Raw genomic sequence first — 27,911 nt, forward strand, 5'->3', positions numbered from 1 at the left:
TATCTGTTCTGTCAGACCCTTATTTCCCAGCGGAGAGAGGCTGTTTGGTAGAGATACCACTAAAGACAATGTCAGCGCACCTTGCTCCAGGGCTTGGTCACCCTGTGTTAGACTCAAGTTGCAGTGCGTCCAACTTTTCTAGAGTACTTTTTCCAAACATTAACGCTCATACACACACACACAAGCTAGTATTTTCAACATGGGAAGGACCACTGGGCAATGCATGTGTGACTGGCATTGAGCTGACACACATACATGCATGCATGCATACATACAAAGAGCTATGAGGCCAGGCGGATAAAAATTTATTTTCCCATATGAAGAGGCTATCACTCTGCTTGCTCACAAAGTTTTCTTTTTTTGTAGCAGTACCATCATTTCAGCTGACCGACCTTTTGTCATAGCATTCCTTCTGAAAATGAAGAAATTATGAAAAAAATACTCTTTATCCGGAGCTAAACAGTTTTAAACACAATGACTAACCACAGGTACATCAGCATTCCCTCAGCTCGCTGGTAGCCACAAAGCTGAAAGGCTAAACACACAAGTTGTTTAAGTTGCGGAAAACACATTTTGGCATAATGCTCCTCACACTGGGGCTGGAGGAGGGAGATAAGTGGCTGTCCACATTGTGTCAGGAGAAACAGCAATATGAATTTGATTATGTTTTTGTTGCTTGCAGTGCTACTGTCAGTGGGAGAAAAAATTGTTTCATTTTCCAAATACAGACTGCCTCATACATAAGCAATGGCAGAGAGAGGGAAAGCTTTTGGGCTTTGTATTGCTCATGAAAACTGAACATGTTGGCAAAAAGCATTTCCTTAGGACACCAATAGTAATCATTAGAGAATCTCCGAACAAGAATGATAAGGACTGATGGTGTTTTTGAAATTGTTGCTTCAGTGTTTTTGGGGTTCTATGCTGGCTATGATTTTTTTCTGGGAAATAGTTTATTCCATCAACACTCTGTTAAATTGGTTGTCTAGCAACCCAATTCTGCAGAACAGACATAAAAGATGTCTGAAACTAATAATTTGATTCCATTCAAACGCATACCAAGCACTTGAAATCTTTTGACACTGAGTACTTCATGGCTTGAATAGAACAAAGTCAAGGACAACAATAACTAGGAAAAAAAGTTGTACAAAAATAAATCAATACAATCTTTTGTTGACGTGAATATTAGATAAAAATATTCTTATTTTGTTTTAAGATGATTGTTCTTGGCTTATGAATGGCTACTATTGTTCTTACTTGAAGTGTCTGCCATAAGGCCTACATAAGGTTGTTATAATAGCCAGTAATTACAGCTTGTCAGTTTATAACAATACTATTTTTCCTCTCTCTCCTCTCTCTTTCAGCTGAATAAGCAGCAGCTGCAGGCGGTGAAGGATCGCTTCCAGGCCTTCCTGAACGGGGACACACAGATCGTGGCGGACGAGGCCTTCTGCAATGCTGTGCGCAGCTACTACGAGGTAAGAGCTCACCCACCTCACCCTCGCCCCTAAAAAACACATTCAGTATAAAACCCTCGGTATATGACCCTTAACATCTAACTGTCAGTGCTGAAGTCCTTGAGGGCTACAGTCCTGCGAGCTTCCATTTCTCCATCGCACATTATTGATCAATTTACTGATTGGCCACTTATTAACACCAGCATACGCTGTCACTGTGGGCCCGGAGGACAAAGTTGGGCACTGCATTGCCATTGTATGTAAATGTTGATGTGGGCTCACTGGCTAGCTTCCATTGTGGCATGGTCTACTTAACACCTGGAGCCCAGTGGGGGTTGCAATTCTCCAATGCCACACTTGATTGCCAAGCAGTTGTTTATTTCAGCTGTACTGTCTGGAATCTGTTCTTACCTCTTCTTACCTCACCTGACTGGCGCCTCCAACTTGGCAGAGAAAACTACAGGTGCCAGTGGTATAATCTCGATAAACAAGGCTTTTTCTGTCCCACTTAATCTCTGTTATGTGGCTACCCTCACTCCTCCACTGTCTGTCTGGAGATGGATAGGGTCATTTCACTCTTACGGGCAGTTTTTTAATTAACGTTATTGCGAGTGTCTGGTGAAAAATATTTGAAATCGATCAACTGATGCTAACAGCTTATGTGTGGGGGGATTCTGAAGAGGACGGCGCTCTCAAACACCTCCACTCCCTCTTTATAATATAATTTAAAATGCCATTTAGCAGAAGCTTTTATCCAAAGCGACTTAGTCATGCGTGCATACATTTTTACGTATGGGTGGTCCCGGGGATCGAACCCACTACCCTGGCATTGTAAGCGCCATGCTCTACCAATTGAGCTACAGAGGACCTCTTTCTCAATAGGTCTATCACTTCTTCATTGCGGCACACTTTTGTTTAGTCTTCTGCTTTCTTTCCATCCCTCTTAGCCCCTTCTTCCCTCTTTCTTCCCTATTGTTTGCTATCAGTCCATCTCTCGTTGATATATTTTACTTCCTTTGTCCCTCTCGCTTTCTCCCTGCCTGTCCCTCGTTTGCGGTCTCCATCTTTGCCCCTTCTCCTCATCCCTCTCTTTCCCTGTCTCAGTCTCATCTGCTGCAATTAAAGAGGCTGAGAAGCCTGCTTGACTGATAAGATCTCCATCTCATAACGTATGATAGGCACAACTCGCTTCAGAGGAAGAGAAGGATCAATTTACTGATTGACACCACCATACGCTGTCACTGTGGGCCCGGAGGACAGGGTTGGGCACTGCATTGCCTCATCACTCTCTTTCCCTGTCTGTCTCTCCTTCTCTTCCTCTGAAGCGAGTTGTGCCTATCATATGTTATGAGATGGAGATCTTATCAGTCGAGCAGGCTTCTCAGCCTCTTTAATTACAGTAGATGGGAGAGGAGAGGAACCCATTGAAGTCTATGCCTCAGTCTTAGCTTGGCTCACTATGTGAAGAGTGTCAGGGCAAGAAGTGATCAAAGACGACCTGTTATTACTATTCAGTGGACATCGTCTCGAAGTGTAAGAAGCTCATCAACTTTTTGAATTCTCAATTCTCCAATGTGTCCTTAGAAGGCATCTGCTACAGTGCGGAAGGCCACAGGGACCATATGTCCAACTGGAGGAGGTGTAATTATGACTAACAAATGTGTTATGCTTACACATTTACCCATGATGCTCGGTCACTCAGAGTACACGGCCTGTGTGCATATGTGTGTGCTTGATCATGTTCATGTAGTCGTTGTTGTTTCTATGGATGTGTAGTTGGGAGTCATCAGCACCACCACAAGACCCCGGCACATATAATCAGCTGATGTGACCGCTGCGTGTCAGGTAAGTCATTGGGCCTGATCAATAAAGTAGCTTTGGAAATGCACCGCAATGGCCTGTTAGCACCCCTGACAGCCCACTATTAATCTCTGTCTATTGATCACTTACTGCCCACTGGTAGTCACCATACCCACTAGTGAGTATACAGTGCATTCGGAAAGTATTCAGACCCCTTCCCCTTTTCCACATTTTGTTACGTTACAGCCTTGTTCTAAAATTGATTAAATTGTTTATTTTCATCATACTACACACAATACACCATAATTACAAAGCGAAAACAGGTTTTTAGACATTTTTGCAAATTAATTCAAATAAACAGATACCATATTTACTTAAGTATTCAGACCCTTTGCTATGGGACTCGAAATTTGAGCTCATGTGAATCCTGTTTCCGTTGATCATCCTTGAAATGATTCTACAACTTGATTGGAGTCCACCTGTGGTAAATTCAATTGATTGGACATGATTTGGAAAGGCACACATCTGTCTGTATAAGGTCCCACAGTTGACAGTGCATGTCAGAGCAAAAATCAAGCCATGAGGTCGAAGGAATTGTCCATAGAGCTCCGAGACAGGATTGTGTTGAGGCACAGATCTGGGGAAGGGTACCAAAAAATGTCTGCAGCATTGAAGGTCCCCAAGACCGCTGTGGCCTCCATCATTCTTAAATGGAAGAAGTTTGGAACCACCAAGACTCTTCCTAGAGCTGGCCGCCCGGCCAAACTGAGCAATCGGGGGAGAGAAGGGTCTTGGTCAGGGAGGTGACCAAGAACCCGATGGTCACTCTGATAGAGCTCCAGAGTTCCTCTGGAGATGGGACAACCTTACAGAAGGACAACCATCTCTGCAGCACTCCACCAATCAGGCCTTTATGGTAGAGTGTCCAGACGGAAGCCACTCCTCAGTAAAAGGCATATGACAGCTCACTTGGAGTTTGCCAAAAGGCACCGAAAGGACTCTCAGACCATTACATTTTACATTTACATTTTAGTCATTTAGCAGACGCTCTTATCCAGAGCGACTTACATGAGCAATTAGGGTTAAGTGCCTTGCTTAAGGGCACATCGGCAGATTTTTCACCTAGTCGGCTCGGGGATTAGAACCAGCGACCTTTCGGTTACTGGCACAACGCTCTTACCCACTAAGCTACCTGTCCACCTGTGGTAAATTCAATTGATTGGACATGATTTGGAAAGGCACACACCTGTCTATATAAGGTCCCACAGTTGACAGTGCATGTCAGAGCAAAAATCAAGCCATGAGGTCGAAGGAATTGTCCATAGAGCTCCGAGACAGGATTGTGTTGAGGCACAGATCTGGGGAAGGGTACCAAAAGAAACAAGATTCTCTGGTCTGATGAAATCAAGATTGAACTCTTTGGCCTGAATGCCAAGTGTCACGTCTGGAGGAAACCCTACGGTGAAGCATGGTGGTGGCAGCATCATGCTGTGGGGATGCTTTTCAACGGCAAGGACTGGGATACTAGTCAGGATCGAGGGAAAGATGAACGGAGCAAAGTACAGAAAGATCCTTGATGAAAACCTGCTCCAGAGTGCTCAGGACGTCAGATTGGGGTGAAGGTACACCTTCCAACAGGACAACGACCCTGAGCACACAGCCAAGACAACGCAGGAGTGGCTTCGGAACAAGTCTCTGAATGTTCTTGAGTGACCCAGCCAGAGCCCGGACTTGAAACCGGTCGAACATCTCTGGAGAGACCTATAAATAGCTATGCAGCGACACTCCCCATCCAACCTGACAGAGCTTGAGAGGATCTACTGAGAAGAATGGGAGAAACTCCTAAAATACAGGTGTGCCAAGCTTGTAGTGTCATACCCAAGATGACTCAAGGCTGTAATAGGATAAAGTAATCATTCTACACCACCCCACCCCCCCAAATTAAAAAATAATAATAATAATAATAACATTGTAAAGTGGTTATCCCACTGGCTATAAGGTGAATGCACCAATTTGTAAGTCGCTCTGGATAAGAGCGTCTGCTAAATGACGTAAATGTATTGTAAAATGTAATCGTTACCAAAGGTTTAAGGGCTGTAAGTAAGCATTTCACGGTAATGTCTACACCTGTTGTATTCGGCGCATGTGGCAATACAATTTGATTTGATTCAACAAAGTTCTGAGTAAAGGGTCTGAATACTTATGTAAATGTGATATTTTATTTTTTATTTTTACAATTTCAAAAAATTAGTTTTTGCTTTCTCATTATGGGTTATTGTGTGTAGATTGTTGAGGGAAAACAATTATTTATTCGATTTTAGAATAAGGCTGTAACGTAACAAAATGTGGAAGAAGTCAAGGGGTCTGAATACTTTCCGAATGCACTGTGACGCTTAAGCTCTACCTCAGGTTTACCATTTACACTAAGACCATGTCGGTCGAAAGTCAGTATTTGTATTACCGATAGATTTATTAACAGAGCAGTTATTGAGAGCAGCAACCATTGAACCAACGTGACTTTTTTCTCTTATTGGCTCTTCTTTTTGTTCAGCTGCTGTGCAAAAGTTGGACGTAAAACCCTCACTTATCATTTCTATCCTTTCTTAGTGGTGGTTCATGAACTGTTATTAATGAGGTGTATGGGAAGCATAGAGGAAATAAAGTGGAGGACTGGAGGAAGAGGGGAAAGGGAGAGGAGTGTTAGAAGGAGAAGAACAGGTGATGATTAACAGAGAAAAAAGGTGGTGTGGAAGAGAAGAGAAAGGCAAGTAACTGGTGAGAGAGGAAGAATGGGATGTGGAAAGAGAGAGACGGAGCTGGAGAAAGACTATTTGTATTTAATTTCTTACCTTTATTTTATCAGGGAGTCATACTGAGAGAAGAGCCCAAAGGACTTTCCAGATTTAGCCATCCCTGAGATCGGGTGTGGTAACTCATATGTCTAAAGTTTAGTAAAGATGTTAGGTAAAGTGGGACTTTTTGTAAAAGGGCTTTTATAAATGAAAACATAGCAATGTATCAACCTACGTGACATCAAAGAGAGCCAACCAACTGTCTGATAGAGAATGCAGTTATGAATACTGTTTCATAGCCATTTGGAATCACAGCACTTCATCCAGCTACTTATCACTGCATTCATGCATAAACCTTACACTCCTAGTAGGAAATGAATATGAAAAGACAGCTCACCAAAGTCAACTCTGAAATGTATTTCTGTATATGCATGTATGAAATTCTTATCCCTATGTTTCACATTGCCCACACATACTGTATATTAACTGTCTTATGCATTAATTTGACTAATTTATGCCTGTAAGCTGTTAAATTGGACTGCATCATTGCAGCTGTCTGATATTTAGCTAATTACCATCTTCCCAATAATTTCGCACATAGGTTTCACAGTAAGACTGGAAAGCCTGGCTTAAAAACAGGATTTTATATTTTTCATTAACATGTCAGCGAGCACATTGATATGCTACAGAACAGAGTACATCTTCAATGTGTAGCATAACCCTGACCATGTGTGCCATAGTGGCTGTCACTCAGTTTATATAGCTAATTGTTTCAGTATGTAAGAGATTCTCCAGTGATGATATCAATGGAGGCATCATTCCATAATTTTACCTCTGGCAATATTTTCATCAGTCAGTGTTAGTTCCTTTAGCTGTCACTCTCTTTCTTTTATTTATTTATTTGATAACACATTTGATACTGAATTTCCAGAGAACTTTATTAAAATACGTTCTGCCCTCCATTTTGGAAAATACATCAGATTTGTTTTGATTTGTTTTGAAATCAATACACGGTGTGTTCTCAAGTTGAACAAACATGAGTACTGGCTAATTGGTTAGTGCTACTTTTTCAGTTCTAAATTACCAATCAAGTCTTATTCCATGAATTAATCATTATTTAATTACAGTTTAATTACAACTTGAGACCAGTTATTTACTTTAATTACAGCTTTGTGAATTTCACCAAAGAGTCAATTTCATTGCAATGACTGACCGACCAACCGACCATGCATTAAGAGATATCAACCTCATGAACAATATGGTCATGGCCAAAGCGCTGATTACATTTCTCAGCCAATTAAAACTTTTAGAACAGAGCCCATTTCAGATAATCTCCCAGAAACTAGCCGCCCACCCAAGATTAAAGGACCATCGATTGACTAGGCCCAAGATGTTAATTATCACCTGGCTTTGACTGCTTAGCATTTCTAGGGTATTCATATTGCTTTGTGCTCTCAATTGGAGTTAATGATCTCCTGTGTTTTTGTGCGTGTGCCTGCTTTATCCCTTGGATCTGGAAAAAGGAAATTAATACATCACTCATCACCTGGCTCTGTGAGAGGTGAAGTGGGCTTAACAGACTTTCTCTTGTTCTGTGTCTGGTGGCTGCTAGCCGTCCACTGGGTGCCTGACCATAAAAACACAACCAGGGTGCTCTGTGTGTGGGTTAAGCACTACCGCATGGCCATGTTAGGTGTTAAATATGCAGGTGAGTGATACTCCTTTGTAATGAGGGAGTTTCTGGATAATTATAATAATTATAATGATGATCATGATAATTATGTTAGTGATTTGTATTTATTATGGATCCCCATTAGCTGCTGCCTTGGGGTCCAGCAAAATTAAGGCAGTTATACATTTTAAAAACATTACAATACATTCATAACAGATTTCACAACATATTAAGTGTGTGCCCTCAGGCCTCTACTCTACTACCACATATCTATAACACAAAATCCATGTGTGTATGTTATTGTGTGTTTGTATGCATGTCTATGTTTGTGTTGCTTCACAGTCCCTGCTGTTCCATAAGGTGTATTTCTATCTTGTTTTTAAATCTAATTTTACTGCTGGCATGATTTACTTGATGTGGAATAGAGTTCCATGTAGTCATGGCCCTATGTAGTACTGTGTGCCTCCCATAGTCTGTTCTTGACTTGGGGACTGTGACGAGACCTCTGGTGGCATGTCTTGTGGGGTACGCATGGGTGTCCGAGCTGTGTGCCAGTAGTTCAAACAGACAGATCGGTGCATTCAACATGTCAGTACCTCTCACAAATACAATTAGTGATGAAGTCAATCTCTTCTCCACTTTGAGCCAGGAGAGATTGACATGCATATTATTAATGTTAGCTCTCTGTGTACATCCAAGGGCCAGCCGTGCTGCCCTGTTCTGAGCCAATTGCAATTTTCCTAAGTCCCTCTTTGTGGCACCTGACCACATGACTGAATAGTAGTCCAGGTGTGACAAAACTAGGGCCTGTAGGACCTGCCTTGTTGATAGTGCTGTTAAGAATGCAGAGCAGCGCTTTATTATAGACACTTCTTCCCATGCTAGCTACTGTTGTATCTCTTTTGACCATGACAGTTTACAATCCAGGGTTACTCCAAGCAATTTAGTCTCCTCAACTTGCTCAATTTCCACATTATTCATTACAAGATTTAGTTGAGGTTTAGTAAATGATTTGTCCCAAATACAATGCTTTTAGTTTTTGAAATATTTAGGACGAACTTATTCCTTGCCACCCATTCTGAAACTAACTGCAGCTCTTTGTTAAGTGTTGCTGTCAATTCAGTCGCTGTGGTAGCTGACGTGTATACTGTTGAGTCATCCGCATACATAGACACACTGGCTTTACTCAAAGCCAGTGGCATGTCGTTAGTAAAGATTGTAAAAAGTAAGGGGCCTAGACAGCTGCCCTGGGGAATTCCTGATTCTACCTGGATTTTGTTGGAGAGGCTTCCATTACAGAACACCCTCTGTGTTCTGTTAGACAGGTAACTCTTTATCCACAATATAGCAGGGGGTGTAAAGCCATAACACATACATTTTTCTAGCAACAGACTGATCGATAATGTCAAAAGCCGCACTGAAGTCTAACAAAACAGCCCCCACAATCTTTTATAATATAATAATAAAATAATATGCCATTTAGCAGACGCTTTTATCCAAAGCGACTTACAGTCATGCGTGCATACATTTTTTTGTATGGGTGGTCCCGGGGATCGAACCCACTACCTTGGCGTTACAAGCGCCGTGCTCTACCATTTGAGCTACAGAGGACCACCTTTATCATCAATTTCTCTCAGCCAATCATCAGTAATTTGTGTAACTGCTGTGCTTGTTGAATGTCCTTCCCTATAAGCGTGCTGAAAGTCTGTTGTCAATTTGTTTACTGTAAAATAGCATTATATCTGGTCAAACACCATTTTTTCAAAAAGTTTACTAAAGGTTGGTAACAGGCTTATTGGTTGGCTATTTGAGCCAGTTAAGGGGGCTTTACTATTCTTAGGTAGGGGAATACATGTTGCTTCCCTCCAGGCCTGAGTGCACATACTTTCTAGTAGGCTTAAATTGAAGATATGGCAAATAGGAGTGGCAAAATCGTCTGCTATTACCCTCAGTAATTTTCCATCCAAGTTGTCAGACCCCGGTGGCTTGTCATTGTTGATCGACAATAATACTTTTTTCACCTCTTCCACACTTACTTTACGGAATTCTAAATTACAATGCTTGTCTTTCATAATTTGGTCAGATATACTTGGATGTGTAGTGTCAGCGCTTGTTGCTGGCATGTCATGCCGAAGTTTGCTAATCTTGCCAATGAAAAAATCATTAAAGTAGTTGGCAATATCAGTGGGTTTTGTGATTTAATGAGCCATCTGATTCAATGAATGATTGAGTGGAGTTTGCCTTTTTTGCCCAAAATTTAATTTAAGGTGCTCCAAAACTTCTATCATTCTTTGTCATTTATCTTTGTTTCATAGTGTAGTTTCTTCTTATTTTTATTCAGTTTAGTCACATGATTTCTCAATTTGCAGTACATTTGCCAATTGGTTGTACAGCCAGACCTATTTGCTATCTCTTTTGCCTCATCTCTCTCAACCATACTATTTTTCAATTCCTCATCAATCCACGGGGATTTAACCGTTTTTACAATCATTTACTTAATGGGTGCATGCTTATTAGTAACTTGGATAAGCAATTTCATAAATGTGCAGCGTCTGGATGCTCGTCATTACACACCGCAGACCAACAAATATTCTTCACATCAACAACATTGGAATCACTACAAAACTTATTGTATGACCTCTTATACACAATATTAGGCCCAGCCTTTGGAACTTGGGTTTTCCTAGATATGGCTACTATATTGTGATCACTACATCCGATGGATTTGGATACTGCTTTCAAACTAATTTCTGCTGCATTAGTAAAGATATGATCAATACATGTTGATGATTTCATTCCTGTACTGTTTGTAACTACCCTGGTAGGTTAATTGATAACCTGAACCAGGTTGCAGGCACTAGTTACAGTTTGAAGCTTTCTCTTGAGTGGGCAGCCTGATGAAAGCCAGTCAATATTTAAATCACCCAGAAAGTATACCTCTCTATTGATATCACATGTATTATCAAGCATTTCACATATGTTAACCAGATACTGACTGTTAGCACTTGGTGGTCTATAGCAGCTTCCCACCAGAATGGGCTTTAAGGTGAGGCAGGTGAACCTGTAGCCATATTACTTCAACAGTAATTAACATGAGATCCTCTCTCCTATTCTCGCTATACACCAAGTCACTTGGCTCTGTCATATCCTCACATGGCCTCTCCTATCATTGCTACGCAGACGACACACAATTAATCTTCTCCTTTCCCCCTTCTGATAACCAGGTGGTGAATCACATCTCTGCATGTCTGGCAGACATATCAGTGTGGATGACAGATCACCACCTCAAGCTGAACCTCGGCAAGACGGAGCTGCTCTTCCTCCCGGGGAAGGACTGCCCGTTCCATGATCTCGCCATCATGGTTGACAACTCCGTTGTGTCCTCCTCCCAGAGTGCAAAGAGCCTTGGCGTGACCCTGGACAACACCCTGTCGTTCTCCGCTAACATCAAGGCGGTGATCGGATCCTGTAGGTTCATGCTCTACAACATTTGCAGAGTACAACCCTGCCTTACACAGGAAGCGGCACAGGTCCTAATCCAGGCACTTGTCATCTCCCGTCTGGATTACTGCAACTCGCTGTTGGCTGGGCTCCCTGCCTGTGCCATTAAACCCCTACAACTCATCCAGAACGCCGCAGCCCGTCTGGTGTTCAACCTTCCCAAGTTCTCTCACGTCACCCCGCTCCTCCGCACACTCCACTGGCTTCCAGTTGAAGCTCGCATCTGCTACAAGACCATGGTGCTTGCCTACGGAGCTGTGAGGGGAACGGCACCTCCGTACCTTCAGGCTCTGATCAGTCCCTACACCCAAACGAGGGCATTGCGTTCATCCACCTCTGGCCTGCTGGCCCCCCTACCTCTGCGGAAGCACAGTTCCCGCTCAGCCCAGTCAAAACTGTTCGCTGCTCTGGCACCCCAATGGTGGAACAAGCTCCCTCACGACGCCAGGACAGCGGAGTCACTCACCACCTTCTGGAGACACTTGAAACTCCACCTCCTTTAAGGAATACCTGGGATAGGATAAAGTAATCCTTCTACCCCCCCTTACCCCACCCCCAAAAAGAAAATTGTAAAGTGGTTGTCCCACTGGCTATCATAAGGTGGATGCACCAATTTGTAAGTCGCTCTGTATAAGAGCGTCTGCTAAATGACGAAAATGTAATGTAAATGTAAGCTTTACAGGAATGTGGTTCTGAATATAGACCGCAATACGGCCCCCGTTAGCATTTCTGTCTTTTCTGTAAATGTTATAACCTTGTATCGCTACCACTGTATCATCAAAGGTATTATCTAAGTGAGTTTCAGAGATAGTCAGAATATGAATGTCATCTGTTACTAGCAAATTATTGATTTCATGAACCTTGTTTCTTAAGCTACATATGATAACGTGGGCTATTTTTAACACTTTTCTGAGATGCTTGATTATTTTTCTTGCTTTACTGGGAAGCTTAGCAGAGGAAGACATACTCTGGTTATTTTTATTAGTGCAGGGTGAGCTGCACACAGTGGACTTCCTACTAGGGCACACCACCTCAGTGCTAACAGTATTACTCTGGTTCATAGGCATATGATTACTGCGTACAATAGCTATAGGATCAGCAGAGGCATTGCGGGCAGTAAGAGGGACATAAATTAGGTTATTTACATTGTGTCTTCCAACGTCCCTAGGATAATGTACATTTGCTGAATCATTATGACAACTCAGCGACATAATGTTAGGGATTAAATGAGCTGGACTTGGGTCATTGATAAGTCATTGTCTCAACGCAGCCTTAAAATGCTGTGAAATGATCCAGGAACCCAAATGATTTGGGTGGATCCCATCCTCCTTATAATATGAGCTTTGTTTCCAGAAGGTATCAAAATTGTCAATAAATGTTACACCCACAGATAGGTAGCTTAGTGGTTAAGTGCCAGTAACCGAAAAGTCGCTGGTTCTAGTCCCCGAGCCGACTAGGTGAAAAATCGGTCGATGTGCCCTTGAGCAAGGCACTTAACCCTAATTGCTCCTGTAAGTCGCTCTGGATAAGAGCGTCTGCTAAATGACAAAAAAAAAAAACGCCAGCTGCGTGCAGGCCACAACCGCCAAAGGGACAGAGCTCTGATCCAGAGAGCACGGCCCAGCAGAGGGGGGCTGCGGTGGTCCATGCTGTGCTCAGGCAGTTGATTGACTAGTATAGGGAGAGGTAGCTGGTCATCCACAGCCATGGAGGGAACACCCAAGCCCCCGGCAGAAGAGAGCTGGTACAGGGGCTCAAAGCGATTTGAAAGTCTTAAATCCAGACGCTGGGGAAGAAGGCAGGCGCGCCGAGAACGATTCTTCTCCTTCTTCCTGGTTCCGACACGCATCCATTTACTCTCACCTGGAGTTGAACAGTGAGCAGCCATTTTCTGGTTCTAGCTAGTAGAGGGGTGCCGTGGCGGAAACTGATCATAGTCCAGGAAGGTCCCATTATTATCCTCTTGGATGTATTGATAGGAAGCATTTAAAGATGCTGATAGTCATAGAATCCTTATTCAGTTAAAGGTGCTTTGTCAAATTTTTTATTTCTTCATGAAGAGTAATAATCCATTCTTTAGCTGCATCAAGTTCAAAACAATTTTCACAAATGAAGATATCCATCAGACCTTTCCCCGTGACAACAACGGTCATGTCGCATATTATAAATTTAATAGCTTGTGAGTCCCCAGCAGATTCAAATGAGTTTTCCCTGCGGCACGCCGACAGTCCAAGGGAACAAACATGATGAGCCTGTTTTAACCAAAGTGTGAGTAAGACAGGCAGACCATACCGTTGACCTTTTGAAAGACTAAGGACTACACATTAGGTGGCCATCAGGTGAGAAATAAGGACTGGGATCCACATCTATCCATTTTGATTCACCTCAGTCCACATCAGTGCCTGCCAGTGCCCTGCTACCCGTAGACTTCCATTCATTGCGCTAACGCTAGTTCATAGTGGACAAAGAGACATACAAATGGTATCCAAAAGTTCATCTGACTCTGGGGAAGTAGATAAAGGGTCTCATTGCCAAAATCTCAAAGTGTCCCTTTAACTAATTTACCCCACAGTGATTTCACAATGGAAAGGCCAAAGCTCCATCCCACCAAAACGGGCTGAAATGTCATGCGATCTTTTCAAACCGCTCTTACACTAAAAGGGCATTATTAAAATGTTCACAATTTCACAATATTATTCCAACCTCATTGTGTGGAAATACATATAAAACACAGGAAAATCATGTTGTTGACTGCACTGGGCCCTTTTCAATTATTACTTACTCTAATTCTCTCTACTTTTTGAGGCGCAAAAACAACACCCTTTTAGAAATTACACCATCTAGGTAACATATTATGTATATAGCTAGCTAGCATAGCTGTCTATGAATCCAGAGAATCTCTGCCACAACAGAGGGACCCTGCTTTGGCCCCTGCAGCGTCTCTTTCTTTGGTGGCTTCCTGGGACAGAGTGGGAGCGCGGTGGCTCTACAGCGGCTCCTGCAACCGTCTGTTTGCTTTGATATGAGTTTGTGTGAACGCTCCTAACGTGGCATGAAAGTGGATTTACTCTCACTGAGGGGGAGTGCAGAAAGGAGAGTAGCTTGGATTGTGGGTAATGTGTGGATGCAGGTTTCAATGTGTGTGTGTGTGTGTGTGTGTGTGTGTGTGTGTGTTTTGTATGTAATGTGTATTTGGTTGTGTGTGTGTTTATGTACATGTTTATGTCGATGTGTAGGCATCTGTGTGTTGGTTTGTGTGTTTTGGGGTGGATGTGAGGAAGCAAAATGTGTGTGGGTATGTGAGTATCAGTCAGGAGGATGAGCATACCTTGCTTGAACCCTCACTGTTGTCCATAGATACTGTGGTTAGTAACATCTCACTTCCCCTCAGAGGAACGATAGCAGTCATGTCTCCCAGTCCAGTAATATTGGCGTTATGTGCAGACGACGGAATTTACACTTTCCTACTATGATGTCGTATTTCTTCTTATTTCTCATGTTTTTTTTATAGTATTACATTGTTATTTATAATTGCATTGTTGGGGTTTGAGTTAGCAAGAAAGGCATTTCACTGTACTTGTCCATGTGACATTGAAACTTGAAAATCATGAATGCTAGCTGGATGCTTTCGTTATGTTCCTCCAGACATGTGTCAAGCCTTTGCAGAGCTGTCATTTACATCCAACTGATCACTGACGGGCTAATATCACTCAAAGCAAAACATGGACAGCTGTCTAGGTTTGCACTGTGAAATAATGGTTATAGTTCAATCCAAAACCAAGGCTTGTCAGACATTTTCAGACCTTCCAGTGTCGAAATCCATGTCCCTCGTCATCCGTATCGTATTTCTGCATTTCAGACGGTGCCAATCTTTCCCAATTAATTGAGGATTGAGGCATATAGTGGGATTTACAACAGATTGTGTGGGACATCTAAACATTAGACTGCTTTGAGGTCTGAAAACCTTTAGTTAAAGTTTGATTCGGAGTGAACTCTTGCTTTAAGTCTGTCGCTCTGTGCCCTTCTGTTCTCTCTCCTTGCACAACATTATACCTTCCAACAAAGCAACGGATGAAAACCGGCTGAAAATCAATCAAAAAAATAACTCCCTTTCATGAGTTTCCCTCTGGAGTAAGATGAATGTGCAGTAAAGACCCTCTGTATAAACATCTACCGTCGCCACTTCTCCATAGGCACATCATTAGCTTTACTTTGCCTTCATATCCCTGTTGTTAGGTGACCCAATGGATGAAAGACCTCAGTGGGAACTAGGTGGGACACTGTTTATCCTAGTACATTGCCTACACCAAATTGGTCAGTTTGCCCCAGGCCCCCATGGAGAAAATATAGTTTTGGACTAATCACAAGGTGTTCAAAATAATTTTTCCGGTTTCCTGCAGGTTGGAGTGTAGCTCTGATTGTTCTACGGTGAGTTTGAGAATCAACAGGCTCCAGAAGGTTGATTGTGTTGTAAACCTGTAATTTGGTCAACTAAACTTTTTAGGCTTTTGAGTGCTTTCACTCCAAACTTCCTCTCCTACACATGGCTCACACTTAGTTGATCAATTCCATTTTTACCTCAGCTGTGCTGCTTTAGTGCTGAAACCAAACTTATAATGAATGTGAAATGCATGAAAGACTCAATCCTTTACTCAAATAATGCACTGATGTCAACGAGGAGATTTGTGCAAATGTTGGAGTTACTCACACATATCTAAATTAAGGATTTTGCCATCAGTCACTTGTCACATTTCACAAAGTCGTTTGCCGCAGTCGTGAGTCACCATGAACTATGTTGGAAAGGCCAAAGCCTCTTTGATTGTAACTGTGGACCTTGAGAGGAAGAATGCAGTTCATGCTGGAGAACATATTTAACCACTACATACAGTGCATTCGGAAAGTATTCAGACCCCTTCCCTTTTCCACATCTTGTTATGTTACAGCCTTCTCTAAACACACAATACCCCATAATGACAAAGCAAAAACCGGTTTAGACATTTTTGCAAATGTATTACAAATGAAAAACAGATACCTTATTTACATAAGTATTCAGACCCTTTGCTATGAGTCTCGAAATTGAGTTCAGGTGCATCCTGTTTCCATTGATCATCCTTAATGTTTCTACAACTTGATTGGAGTCAACCTGTGGTAAATTCAATTGATTGGACATGATTTGAAAAGGCACACACCTGTCTATATAAGGTCCCACAGTTGACAGTGCATGTCAGAGCAAAAACCAAGCCATGAGGTCGAAGGAATTGTCCGTAGAGCTCTGAGACAGGATTGTGTCAAGGCACAGATCTGGCGAAGGGTACCAAAAAATTTCTGCAGCATTGAAGGTCCCCAAGAACACAGTGGCCTCCATCATTCTTAAATGGAAGAAATTTGGAATCACCAAGACTCTTCCTAGAGCTGGCCGCCCGGCCCAACTGAGCAATCGGAGGAGAAGGGCTTTGCTCAGGGAGGTGACCAGAGTTTCTCTGTGGAGATGGGAGAACCTTCCAGAAGGACAACCATCTCTGCAGCACTCCACCAATCAGGCCTTTATGGTAGAGAGGCCAGACGGAAGCCACTCCTCAGTAAAAGGCACATAATAGCCCGATTTGGAGTTTGCAAAAAGGCACCTAAAGGACTCTTAGACCATGATAAACAAGATTCTCTGGTCCAATAAAACCAAGGTTGAACTCTTTGGCCTGAATGCCAAGCGTCACATCAGGAGGAAACCTGGCACCATCCCTATGGTGAAGCATGGTGGTGGCAGCATCATGCTGTGGGGATGTTTTTCAGCGGCAGGGACTGGGAGACTAGTCGAGGGAAAGATGAACGGAGCAAAGTACGGAGAGATCCTTGATGAAAACCTGCTCCAGAGCGCTCAGGACCTCAGCCTTGGGTGAAGGTTCACCTTCCAACAGGACAACGACCCTAAGCACACAGCCAAGACAACGCAGGAGTGGCTTCATGACAAGTCTCAATGTCCTTGAGTGGCCCAGTCAGAGCCCGGACTTGAACCTGATCGATCATCGATGACCTGAAAATAGCTGTGCCGTGTACTCCCCATCCAACCTGACAGAGCTTGAGAGGATCTGCAGAGAAGAATGGGAGAAACTCCCCAAATACAGGTGTGCCAAGCTTTTAGCGTCATACCCAAGAAGACTTGAGGCTGTAATCGCTGCCAAAGTTGCTTCAACAAAGTACTGAGTAAAGGGTCTGAATACTTATGTAAATGTGATCATTAATTTTTTGCTTTGTCGATATGGGGTATTGTGTGTAGATTGGTGACGGGAAAAAAACATTTACTCCATTTTAGAATAAGGCTGTACATTTGTTTACATCCCTGTTAGTGAGCATTTCTCATTTGCCAAGATATCCATCCAGCTGACAGGTGTGGCATATCAAGAAGCTGACTAAACAGCATGATCATTACACAGGTGCACCTTGTGCTGGGGACAATTAAAGGCCACTCAAAAATGTGCAGTTTTGTCACACAACACAATGCCACAGATGTCTCAAGTTTTGAGGGAGCGTGCAATTGGCATGCTGACTGCAGGAATGTCCACCAGAGCTGGTGGCAGAGAATTTAATATTATTTTCTCTGCCATAAGCCGCATCCAACGTTGTTTCAGAGAATTTGGCGGTATGTCCAACCGGCCTCACAACTGCAGACCACGTGTAACGACGCCAGCCCAGGACCTCCACACCCTGCTTCTTCACCAGCCACCCAGAGAGCTGATGAAACTGTGGGTTTGCACAACCGAAGAATTTCTGCACAATCTCAGTGAAGCTCATCTGCGTGCTCGTCGTTTTCACCGACTTCAGTGGGCAAATGCTCACCTTCGATGGCCACTGGCACACTGGAGAAGTGAATAAATCCCAGTATCATCTGTACTGGGCAGAGAACAGAGTGCCTTGTGGTGGTGGGGTTATGGTATGGGAAGGCATAAGCTACGGAAAACGAATACAATTGCATTTTATTGATGGCAATTTGAATGCACAGAGATACCGTGACGAGATCCTGAGGCCCATTGTCATGCTATTCATTCGCTGCCATCACCTCATGTTTCAGCATGGTAATGCACGGCCCCATGTCGCAAGGATCTGTACACAATTCCTGGAAGCTTCCATGACCTGCATACTCACCAAACATGTCACCCATTGAGTACGTTTGTTATGCTCTGGATCGACGTGTATGACAGCGTGTTCCAGTTCCCGCCAAAATCCAGCAACTTTGCACAGCCATTGAAGAGGATTGGGCCAACATTCCACAGGCCACAATCAACAGCCTGAGCAACTCTATGTGAAGGAAATGTGTCGCGCTGCACATATCACACCAGATATTGATTGGTTTTCTGATCCACGCCTTTTTTAAGGCATCTGTGACCAACAGATGCATGTCTGTATTCCCAGTGATGTGAAATCCATAGATTAGGGCCTAATTTATTTATTTTAATTGACTGATTTCCTTATATGAACTGTAACTCAGTAAAATCTTTGAAATTGTTGCATGTTGCGTTTATATTTTTCTTCAGTGTATGTTCAAGCAGCTTACTCTTGGAGGCTTCGCAGATCACAGACAACAGAGCACATGAAATCGATCAATAATGAGCGATTTGTAACAGATTCATAGCGGAAGATTCTGTCAATACATCTCCCCCTTTCTCTCCTCCTCCTCTCTGTGTGTGATCGGAATGCTGATGGACTCTGGCTCGTCTGGCCTTGTGTGTTCTTGAAGGAATCCTCACACTGGAACCCTGTGCTTCTGTCTCTGAATGATGCAGATGGGAACTGGAAAACAGAGGTGCCGTTCAACAAGGGAAATAGTTTGCAAACGTTCGCTAACGTTAGCTAACATATTCCATTTGTTTTGTTAGCCGTGACCGTTCGCAAACGTTAGCTAGCAGTCTGAGACGATAGTGTGCGGCGAACGTAAGTGTCTGTTTCGGGTCTAAACGGCTGCAAAAATAATCAGGTGGCCATGTAGACGTTCTAATATATTTAGTAGGAATAGCTAAGTCGTTTTCAGTTTGAATATTGTCGACTAAAAAGCCACAGTAATCCTTACAAAAAGTAGCTGTTTGATGTTTCACCGTAACATAAAATTGTTACTTTGGCAACATGTTCACTGAAAACAGAACCATTGTTGAACTCGCCTCAGCACTACTACAGTGCCTTGCAAAAGTATTCATCCCCTTGGCGTTTTAACTATTTTGTTACATTACAACCTGTAATTTAAATTGATTTTTATTTGGATTGCATGTAATGGACATACACAATATAGTCCAAATTGGTGAAGTGAAATGAAATAACTTGTTTCAAAAAATTCTAAAAGATAAATAATTGAAAAGTGGTACGTGCATATGTATTCACCCCCTTTGCTATGAAGCCCCTAAATAATAATATAATAATAATAATAATAATATGCCATTTAGCAGACGCTTTTATCCAAAGCGACTTACAGTCATGTGTGCATACATTTTTATGTATGGGTGGTCCCAGGGATCGAACCCACTACCCTGGCGTTACAAGTGCCATGCTCTACCAATTGAGCTACAGAGGACCACAACAAATAAGATCTGGTGAAACCAATTACCTTCAGAAGGCACATAATTAGTTAAATAAAGTCCACCTGTGTGCAATGTAAGTGTCACATGATCTGTCACATGATCTCAGTGTATATATACACCTGTTCTGAAAGGCCCCAGAGTCTGCAACACCACTAAGCAAGGGGCACCACCAAGCAAGCGGCACCATGAAGACCAAGGAGCTCTCCAAACAGGTCAGGGACAAAGTTGTGGAGAAGTACAGATCAGGGTTGGGTTGTAAAAACATATCTGAAACTTTGAACATTCCACGGAGCACCGTTAAATCCGTTATTAAAAAATGGAAAGAATATGGCACCACAACAAACCTGCCAAGAGAGGGCCGCCCACCAAAACTCACGGACCAGGCAAGGAGGGCATTAATCAGAGAGGCAACAAAGAGACCAAAGATAACCCTGAAGGAGCTGCAAAGCGCCACAGCGGAGATTGGAGTATCTGTCCATAGGACCACTTTAAGCCGTACACTCCACAGAGCTGGGCTTTACGAGAGAGTGGCCATTGCTTAAAGAAAGAAATAAGCAAACACGTTTGGTGTTTGCCAAAAGGCATGTGGAAGGCTCCCCAAACATATAGATGGAGGTACTCTGGTCAGATTAGACTAAAAGCTTTTTGGCCATCAAGGAAAACGCTATGTCTGGCGCAAACCCAACACCTCTCATCACCCCTAGAACACCATCCCCACAGTGAAGCATGGTGGTGGCAGCATCATGCTGTGCAGTCCCTGTCGATTTTCATCGACAGGGACTGGGAAACTGGTCAGAATTGAAGGAATGATGGATGGTGCTAAATACAGGGAAATTCTTGAGGGAAACCTGTTTCAGTCTTCCAGAGATTTGAGACTGGGACGGAGGTTCACCTTCCAGCAGGACAATGACCCTAAGCATACTACTAAAGCAACACTCGAGTGGTTTAACGGGAAACATTTAAATGTCTTGGAATGGCCTAGTCAAAGCCCAGACCTCAATCCAATTGAGAATCTGTGGTATGACTTAAAGATTGCTGTACACGAACGGAACCCATCCAACTTGAAGGAGCTGGAGCAGTTTTGCCTTGAAGAATGGGCAAAAATCCCAGTGGCTAGATGTGCCTCTGCAGCAGACATTTGGTAGGCAATATGTTTGGAACATCGAATCGCAATAAAATCATAGTATTGAATCTTAATACGTATAGAATCATAGCCTCGTACGAACCATCGTGAGATCAGGATGGTTCATACGAGGCTAATAGAATCGTGAGAATCGCAATACATATCGTTTCAGCACCTAAGTATCCTGATAATATCTATTTATGAAGTCCCTGGCATTTCCCTATTCAGTGCATTCGGAAAGTATTCAGACCCCTTCGCTTTTTCCACATTTTGTTACGTTACAGCCTTATTCTAAAATGTATATATATTTTTTATCCTCATCAATCTACACACAATACCCCATAATGACAAAGCGAAAACAGGTGTTTAGACATTTTTTCAAATGTATACAAAAAAATATATACCTTTTTACATAAGTATTCAGACCATTTGATATGAGACTCGAAATTGAGCTCAGGTGCATCCTGTTTCCATTGATCATCCTTGAGATGTTTCTACAACTTGATTGGAGTCCACCTGTGGTAAATTCAATTGATTGGACATGATTTGGAAAGGCACACACCTGTCTATATAAGGTCCCACAGTTGACAGTGCAAGGTCGAAGGAATTATCTGTAGAGCTCCGAGACGGTATTGTGTCGAGGCACAGATCTGGGGAAGGTTACCAAATAATTTCTGCAGCATTGAAGGTCCCCAAGAACACAGTGGCCTCCATCCTTCTTAAATGAAAGAAGTTTGGAACCACCAAGACTCTTCCTAGAGCTGGCCGCCTGGCCAAACTGAGCAATCGGGGGACAAGGGCCTTGGTCAGGGAGGTGACCAAGAACCCGATGGTCACTCTGACAGAGTTTGTCTATGGAGATGGGAATTCCTTCCAGAAGCCACTCCTCAGTAAAAGGCACATAACAGCCCGCATGGAGTTTGCCAAAAGGCACCTAAAGGACTCTCAGACCATGACAAACAAGATTCTCTGGTCTGATGAAATCAAGATTGAACTCTTTGGCCTGAATGCCAAGTGTCACGTCTGGAGGAAACCTGGCACCATCCCTACGGTGAAGAATGGTGGTGGCAGCATCATGCTGTGGGGATGTTTTTTAGTGGCAGGGACTGGGAGACTAGTCAGGATCGAGGGAAAGAGGAACGGAGCAAAGTACAGAGAGATCCTTGATGAAAACCTGCTCCAGCTCGCTTAGGTCCTCAGACTGGGGCGAAGGTTCACCTTCCAACAGGACAACGACCGTAAGCACACAGCCAAGACAACGCAGGAGTGGCTTTGGGACAAGTCTCTGAATGTCCTTGAGTGGCCCAGCCAGAGCCCGGACTTGAACCTGATCGGACATCTCTGGAGAGACCTGAAAATAGCTGTGCAGCGACACTCCCCATCCAACCTGACAGAGCTTGAGAGGATCTGCAGAGAAGAATGGGAGAATCTCCCCAAATAGAAGTGTTCCACGCTTGTAGCGTCAGACCCAAGAAGACTCGAGGCTGTGATCGCTGCCAAAGGCACTTCAACAAAGTCTGAGTAAAGGGTCTGAATACTTATGGAAATGTAATATTTCAGTTTTATATTTTTTATACATTTGCACACAAAAAAACGTGTTTTTGCTTTGTCATTATGGGGTATTGTGTGTGGATTGATGAGTAATTTTGTATTTTTTTTATTCATTTTAGAATAAGGCTGTAATGTAACAAAATATGGAAAAAGTCAAGGGGTCTGAATACTTTCCGAATGCACTGTGTATTCAACATGTCTTCATCATCATGATGTTTCCTTTTGATGATGTTATTTTGAATAGTTTGGCCGGCAGGGCTTGCAAACTTATCTCCCAGACCCAATGCAGGCCATGGGTAGTCATCTCTCTGCCTCTATTTCCCTCTTTCCCACTCTTTCCCTCCTATTCATGGCCTGTTTACTGGCCAGAGGTTCACAATGGGATTACTGTTTGTCTGCCCGGTAAAACAGCACAGCTCAGGGCACTGGCTTTGAAGTCTGAGAGAGTAAGTAAAAACATATTTGTTCAAATCTAGTCTCTCTGGGGGGCCCTCTATTAGATAGTTTTTTCCCTCTCCCCCCTTTCTCTGACTCTCCTTTACTTTCCCGTAGGTCTCTCTTCCTTTCTCCCACTCTCCCTTTTTGTCTTTTGTTTATACAGTTGAAGTCGGAAGTTTACATACACCTTAGCCAAATACATTTAAACTCAGTTTTTCACAATTCCTGATATTTAATCCAAGTAAAAATTCCCTGTTTTAGATCAGTTAGGATCACCACTTTATTTTAAGAATGTGAAATGTCAGAATAATAGTAGAGAGAATGATTTATTTCATCCTTTATTTCTTTCATCACATTCCCAGTGGGTCAGAAGTTTACATACACTCAATTAGTATTTGGTAGCATTGCCTTTAAATTGTTTAACTTGGGTCAAACGTTTCGGGTAGCCTTCCACAAGCTTCCCACGATAAGTTGGGTGAATTTTGGCCCATTCCTCCTGACAGAGCTGGTGTAACTGAGTCATGTATGTATGTATGTGTGTGTGTGTGTGTGTGTGTGTGTGTGTGTGTGTGTGTGTATTATTTTGTGAAGTGCACCAGCCCCTCCTGCAGCAAAGCACCCCCACAGCATGATGCTGCCACCCCCGTGCTTCACGGTTGGGATGGTGTTCTTCGGCTTGCAAGCAACCCCCTTTTTCCTCCAAACATAACGATGGTCATTATGGCCAAACAGTTCTATTTTTGTTTCATCAGACCAGAGGACATTTCTCCAAAAAGTACGATCTTTGTCCCCATGTGCAGTTGCAAACCATAGTCTGGCTTTTTTATGGCGGTTTTGGATCAGTGGCTTCTTCCTTGCTGAGCGGCCTTTCAGGTTATGTCGATATAGGACTCGTTTTAATGTGGATATAGATACTTTGTACCTGTTTCCTCCAGCATCTTCACAAGGTCCTTGAGGGGAACGGCACCTCCATGCCTTCAGGCTCTGATCAGTCCCTACACCCAAACGAGGGCATTGCGTTCATCCACCTCTGGCCTGCTGGCTCCCCTACCTCTGCGGAAGCACAGTTCCCGCTCAGCCCAGTCAAAACTGTTCGCTGCTCTGGCACCCCAATGGTGGAACAAGCTCCCTCACGACGCCAGGACAGCGGAGGAACTCACCACCTTCCGGAGACATTTGAAACCCCACCTCTTTAAGGAATACCTGGGATAGGATAAAGTAATCCTTCTACCCCCAAAAAAAAAAAAAACATTGTAAAGTGGTTATCCCACTGGCTATAAGGTGAATGCACCAACCTGTAAGTCGCTCTGGATAAGAGTGTCTGCTAAATGATGTCAAGCAAAGAGGCACTGAGTTTGAAGGTAGGCCTTGAAATACATCCACAGGTACACCTCCAATTGACTCAAATGATCTCAATTAGCCTATCAGAAGCTTCTAAAGCCATGACATCATTTTCTGGAATTTTCCAAGCTGTTAAAAGGCCCAGTCAACTTAGTGTATGTACATTTCTGACCCACTGGAATTGTGATACACTGAATTATAAGTGAAATAATCTGTCTGTAAACAATTGTTGGAAAAGTTACTTGTGTCATGCACAAAGTAGATGTCCTAACCGACTTGCCAAAACTATAGTTTGTTAACAAGAAATTTGTGGAGTGGTTGAATAACAAGTTTTAATGACTCCAACCTAAGTGTATGTAGACTTCCGACTTCAACTGTGTCTCACTTGCTCTCCTTTTCTCTATCCCTCTCTCACTTTCTTTCTCTCACTCTCCTTGTTTCTCTCTCTCTTTCTCTCTCTATTTCTATGTCTCTCTCACACTGAGTGTTATACTGTAAAGTAGAGGTGACCATCGCACAGCAGGAGTCCACTATCTTTCAGAGCGCCAGGAGAAGGGAACTCTGTCCGCCTCCTGTTTTTAATACTTGAAAAGGAAAGTCAGAGCGTGAAAGTTGCAGTGTTTGCTGCCTGATCCCAGATTGTCATATCATTCTTCTGTTTCAGACTGGGAAATCTGCACCGTCACGTTTCAGTGCTCGCCAAATGAAATGGTACCATCTTGCTTTGTTTCTAAGGCCTGTGTGTTAGTTGTTCTGTGTGTGTGTGCCAGTCTATTGGGGGTTCTTGTCTTTGGACTTCCTCCTGAAGCCTATATGCTCAAATGAAATGCATTTCTGTTGGAATTGTATTGTGGCCACTCACTCTGAAAGACAAAGAGGATCGGTTAAGACGGGGGGCTGGGAAGCAACAGAGAAATGTTTTAATATTGCAACAGGCTATAGCTTCAATATTAGCTATGTTTTATGCATGAGGGACCATGTTAGAGCCACACTGTGGAAGCATCTATCCATAGCATCTCTCAGAAAAAACGGATATGAAAATCTTTGGGATCGCAGAATGAAAGTGTGGTGGTTTTGAATAACGACCCATGGGCTCAACAATCTGTTTTGACATTATACTGTGAAGTGTAGTATAGTGTATACTGTGAAGTGTGCAGATGTTGCTCCTTTACTTTCCAAGGGGGGATTTCTGAACCGTCTGAAGTTGTTAATGTTATTTTGAAGGACGAAACACTGATTTCTCGAAGGATACACATCTCGTCTGATTCAGTAAACAACCCGTCAGATGCTTCCTCACTCTCCTCTCCCCGCACGCATCACTCTTTTCACATTGAAATTCTAAACATTTCATTACTCACTTATTCAAGTAACTCTACAAACATACTGTAGAGTGAGAGAAATGGTCTCTTCTGACAAATTGAGGAGTTTGTAGTTAAAACCCATGAGCTCCAAACCTGCCAGCCATCTTTCTCTGCGTCAAGTGTTATTTTTCCAGTCAGGCTGTCAGATCTGCTTCCATCCTCAGTAGATTAATTTATGCAGATATTAGCTATAATTATACAACCAAAGGCTGCAAACAAAGCATATCTTATTAATCTCTTAACTGAGGAACTCTGCGCACTGTTGGTTATAAATAATTGAATGAGATTTTAAACCTCCAATTAAGTAGAGCAACAGGGAGAGAGGAAATCCCTTGGTGGCCAATTCATTAGTAATAATGGGTGACATTTGTGCCACCGCACAAAATGGAGGCATTAGCCATAAAGCCCTGGGAAACCCTCAGTGGCGACCACAATTACCAAGACGAAGGCATTTAATTAAATTTAGCAACAAAGGGGGTCATGACGTGGACTCAAACATATGTACAGGAGCTTGTAAGGTATGACAGATGAGTCACGAGGGCTAGAGCACAGACTAGCCTACCTTTTCATGTTTCAAGGGAGCATGGCGAGTGTTGAAAATGAGCATCACCTCGATTCCAAAGTGGTCATGTTGTAGTATTTGCAGTGTGCTCAATTTGCTCTTCCTATCGCAACAGCAGGAAAGTAGTGGGAAAAAATGATGCACTGCGTAGAGGTGAAGGTGAAGTAATTTGGTTTTCGGGTTGAGCTTGTCGTTCCATGACATAGACTGACCAGGTGAATCCAGGTGAAAGCTATGATCCCTTATTGATGTCACCTGTTAAATCCACTTCAATCAGTGGACTGTAGATGAAGGGGAGGAAACAGGTTAAATAAGGATTTTTAAGCCTTGAGACAATTGAGACATGGGTTGCGTGTGTGTGCCATTCAGAAGGTGAATGGGCAAGATAAATGATTTAAGTGCCTTTTTTGAACAGGTTATGGTAGTAGATGCCAGGCGCACCAGTTTGAGTGTGTGAAGAACTGCAGCGCTGCTGAGTCTTTCACATACAACAGTTTCCCGTGTGTATCAAGAATGGTCCACCACCCAAAGGACATCCAGCCAACTTGACACAACTGTGGGAAGCATTGGAGTCAACATGGGCCAGCATCCCTGTATAATGCTTTCGACACCTTGTAGAGTCCATTCCCCGACGAATTGAGGCTTTTCTGAGGGCAAAAGGGGTTGCAACTCAATATTAGTAAGGTGTTCCTGATGTTTTGTACACTCAGTGTATATCCAGTTAATGTGATCTCATTTAGGTCCATTTCAATGTGTGTAAAAAAACATCCCAACTCCCTCTCCTGGAATTCCTCCAACTCTCCTGGATTGATCTCTCTTAGAGATGCTTATGGATGCTTCCCTCCCAGATGCGGAGATAAGTGGTTTGAATGTGGAGCTTGGGTTAGCGGTTAGTCTCATCGACCAGGGATCCACGGGTGGGGCCGGGAGGGAGGGATAGTGGGCTTGACAAGGCCCTGCTGGGTGAGTCTGTTCAGGGACCATGACCATAAACAGGGGTGACCTTTTGGGATGCCCCCTGCCCTAAAACCAGCTGTTTCCTGGGTGCTCAGCCTGCCGCTGTGATAAAGGAGCATGCTGACTTGGGGTTGGGCCGCGTTAATGAGGAAGAAAGGGGTCTGCTTCATTGATGTTAGCAACACACATATTATCTTCGTATCCTAGGTGAACAAGACTATTATCTCGAACACCCATCAAGATAACGAGTGTCTATCAGTAAGCTGCTTCTTAAGTCACTGAACCATGGAGTAGTTTAGTTTCAGCTTCCATTTATGTATTCAGCATAATATAATGGTTGACTATTATTGGCATCTTCATCCCAGCGGGCAAAATATGGCACATGTAGAGCTGGGACGATAAACCGGAAGTGATCGACACCGACAATACCGATTTACTTATCGCAGGCATTTTGCTGATATCGTTCATTACTACAAGTAGCATATATTAGAGAAATGTGAAGTTTGAAATGAAATAAGTTTGCTAATATGGGTGATTGTTAATGGGACAATTGATGACTACAACCATCAAACTATTAGAAGTAGTTTAATGGATATTTAAAAAAAACTGTGGTGCAGATTAATCTATCGTTCTATTTATCGTCACCGCATCAATTCAGGACATCTTTTGTCCATGTCGCCCAGCTCTAGGCACATAGCATCACAGTTTTCTGGTTTTAAACTGGTTTTCTGGTGGAGAAGATGCAGGAGTCTGAAACGTATTTCCTGGACGGCCGTGTGTCTGCTGGTTTTTATTATA

The 27,911-nt window shown here is 43.0% G+C and overlaps 1 protein-coding gene across 6 annotated transcripts in view; it reads left to right on the top strand.

Annotated features, from left to right (window-relative positions):
* cadps2 (Ca++-dependent secretion activator 2) overlaps positions 1-27,911 on the top strand; it is a 221,895-nt gene that overhangs the window by 34,904 nt on the left and 159,080 nt on the right. For all 6 annotated transcript variants that reach the window (XM_041849500.2, XM_041849501.2, XM_041849504.2 and 3 more), the window contains exon 2: positions 1,362-1,475. In XM_041849500.2, coding sequence (XP_041705434.2) covers positions 1,362-1,475 — 114 coding nt within the window. The remainder of the gene's footprint in view (positions 1-1,361; positions 1,476-27,911) is intronic.

This window comes from Coregonus clupeaformis, chromosome 26 (genome assembly GCF_020615455.1).
Source record: "Coregonus clupeaformis isolate EN_2021a chromosome 26, ASM2061545v1, whole genome shotgun sequence".
In the NCBI taxonomy this organism is placed as follows: Eukaryota; Metazoa; Chordata; class Actinopteri; order Salmoniformes; family Salmonidae; genus Coregonus; species Coregonus clupeaformis.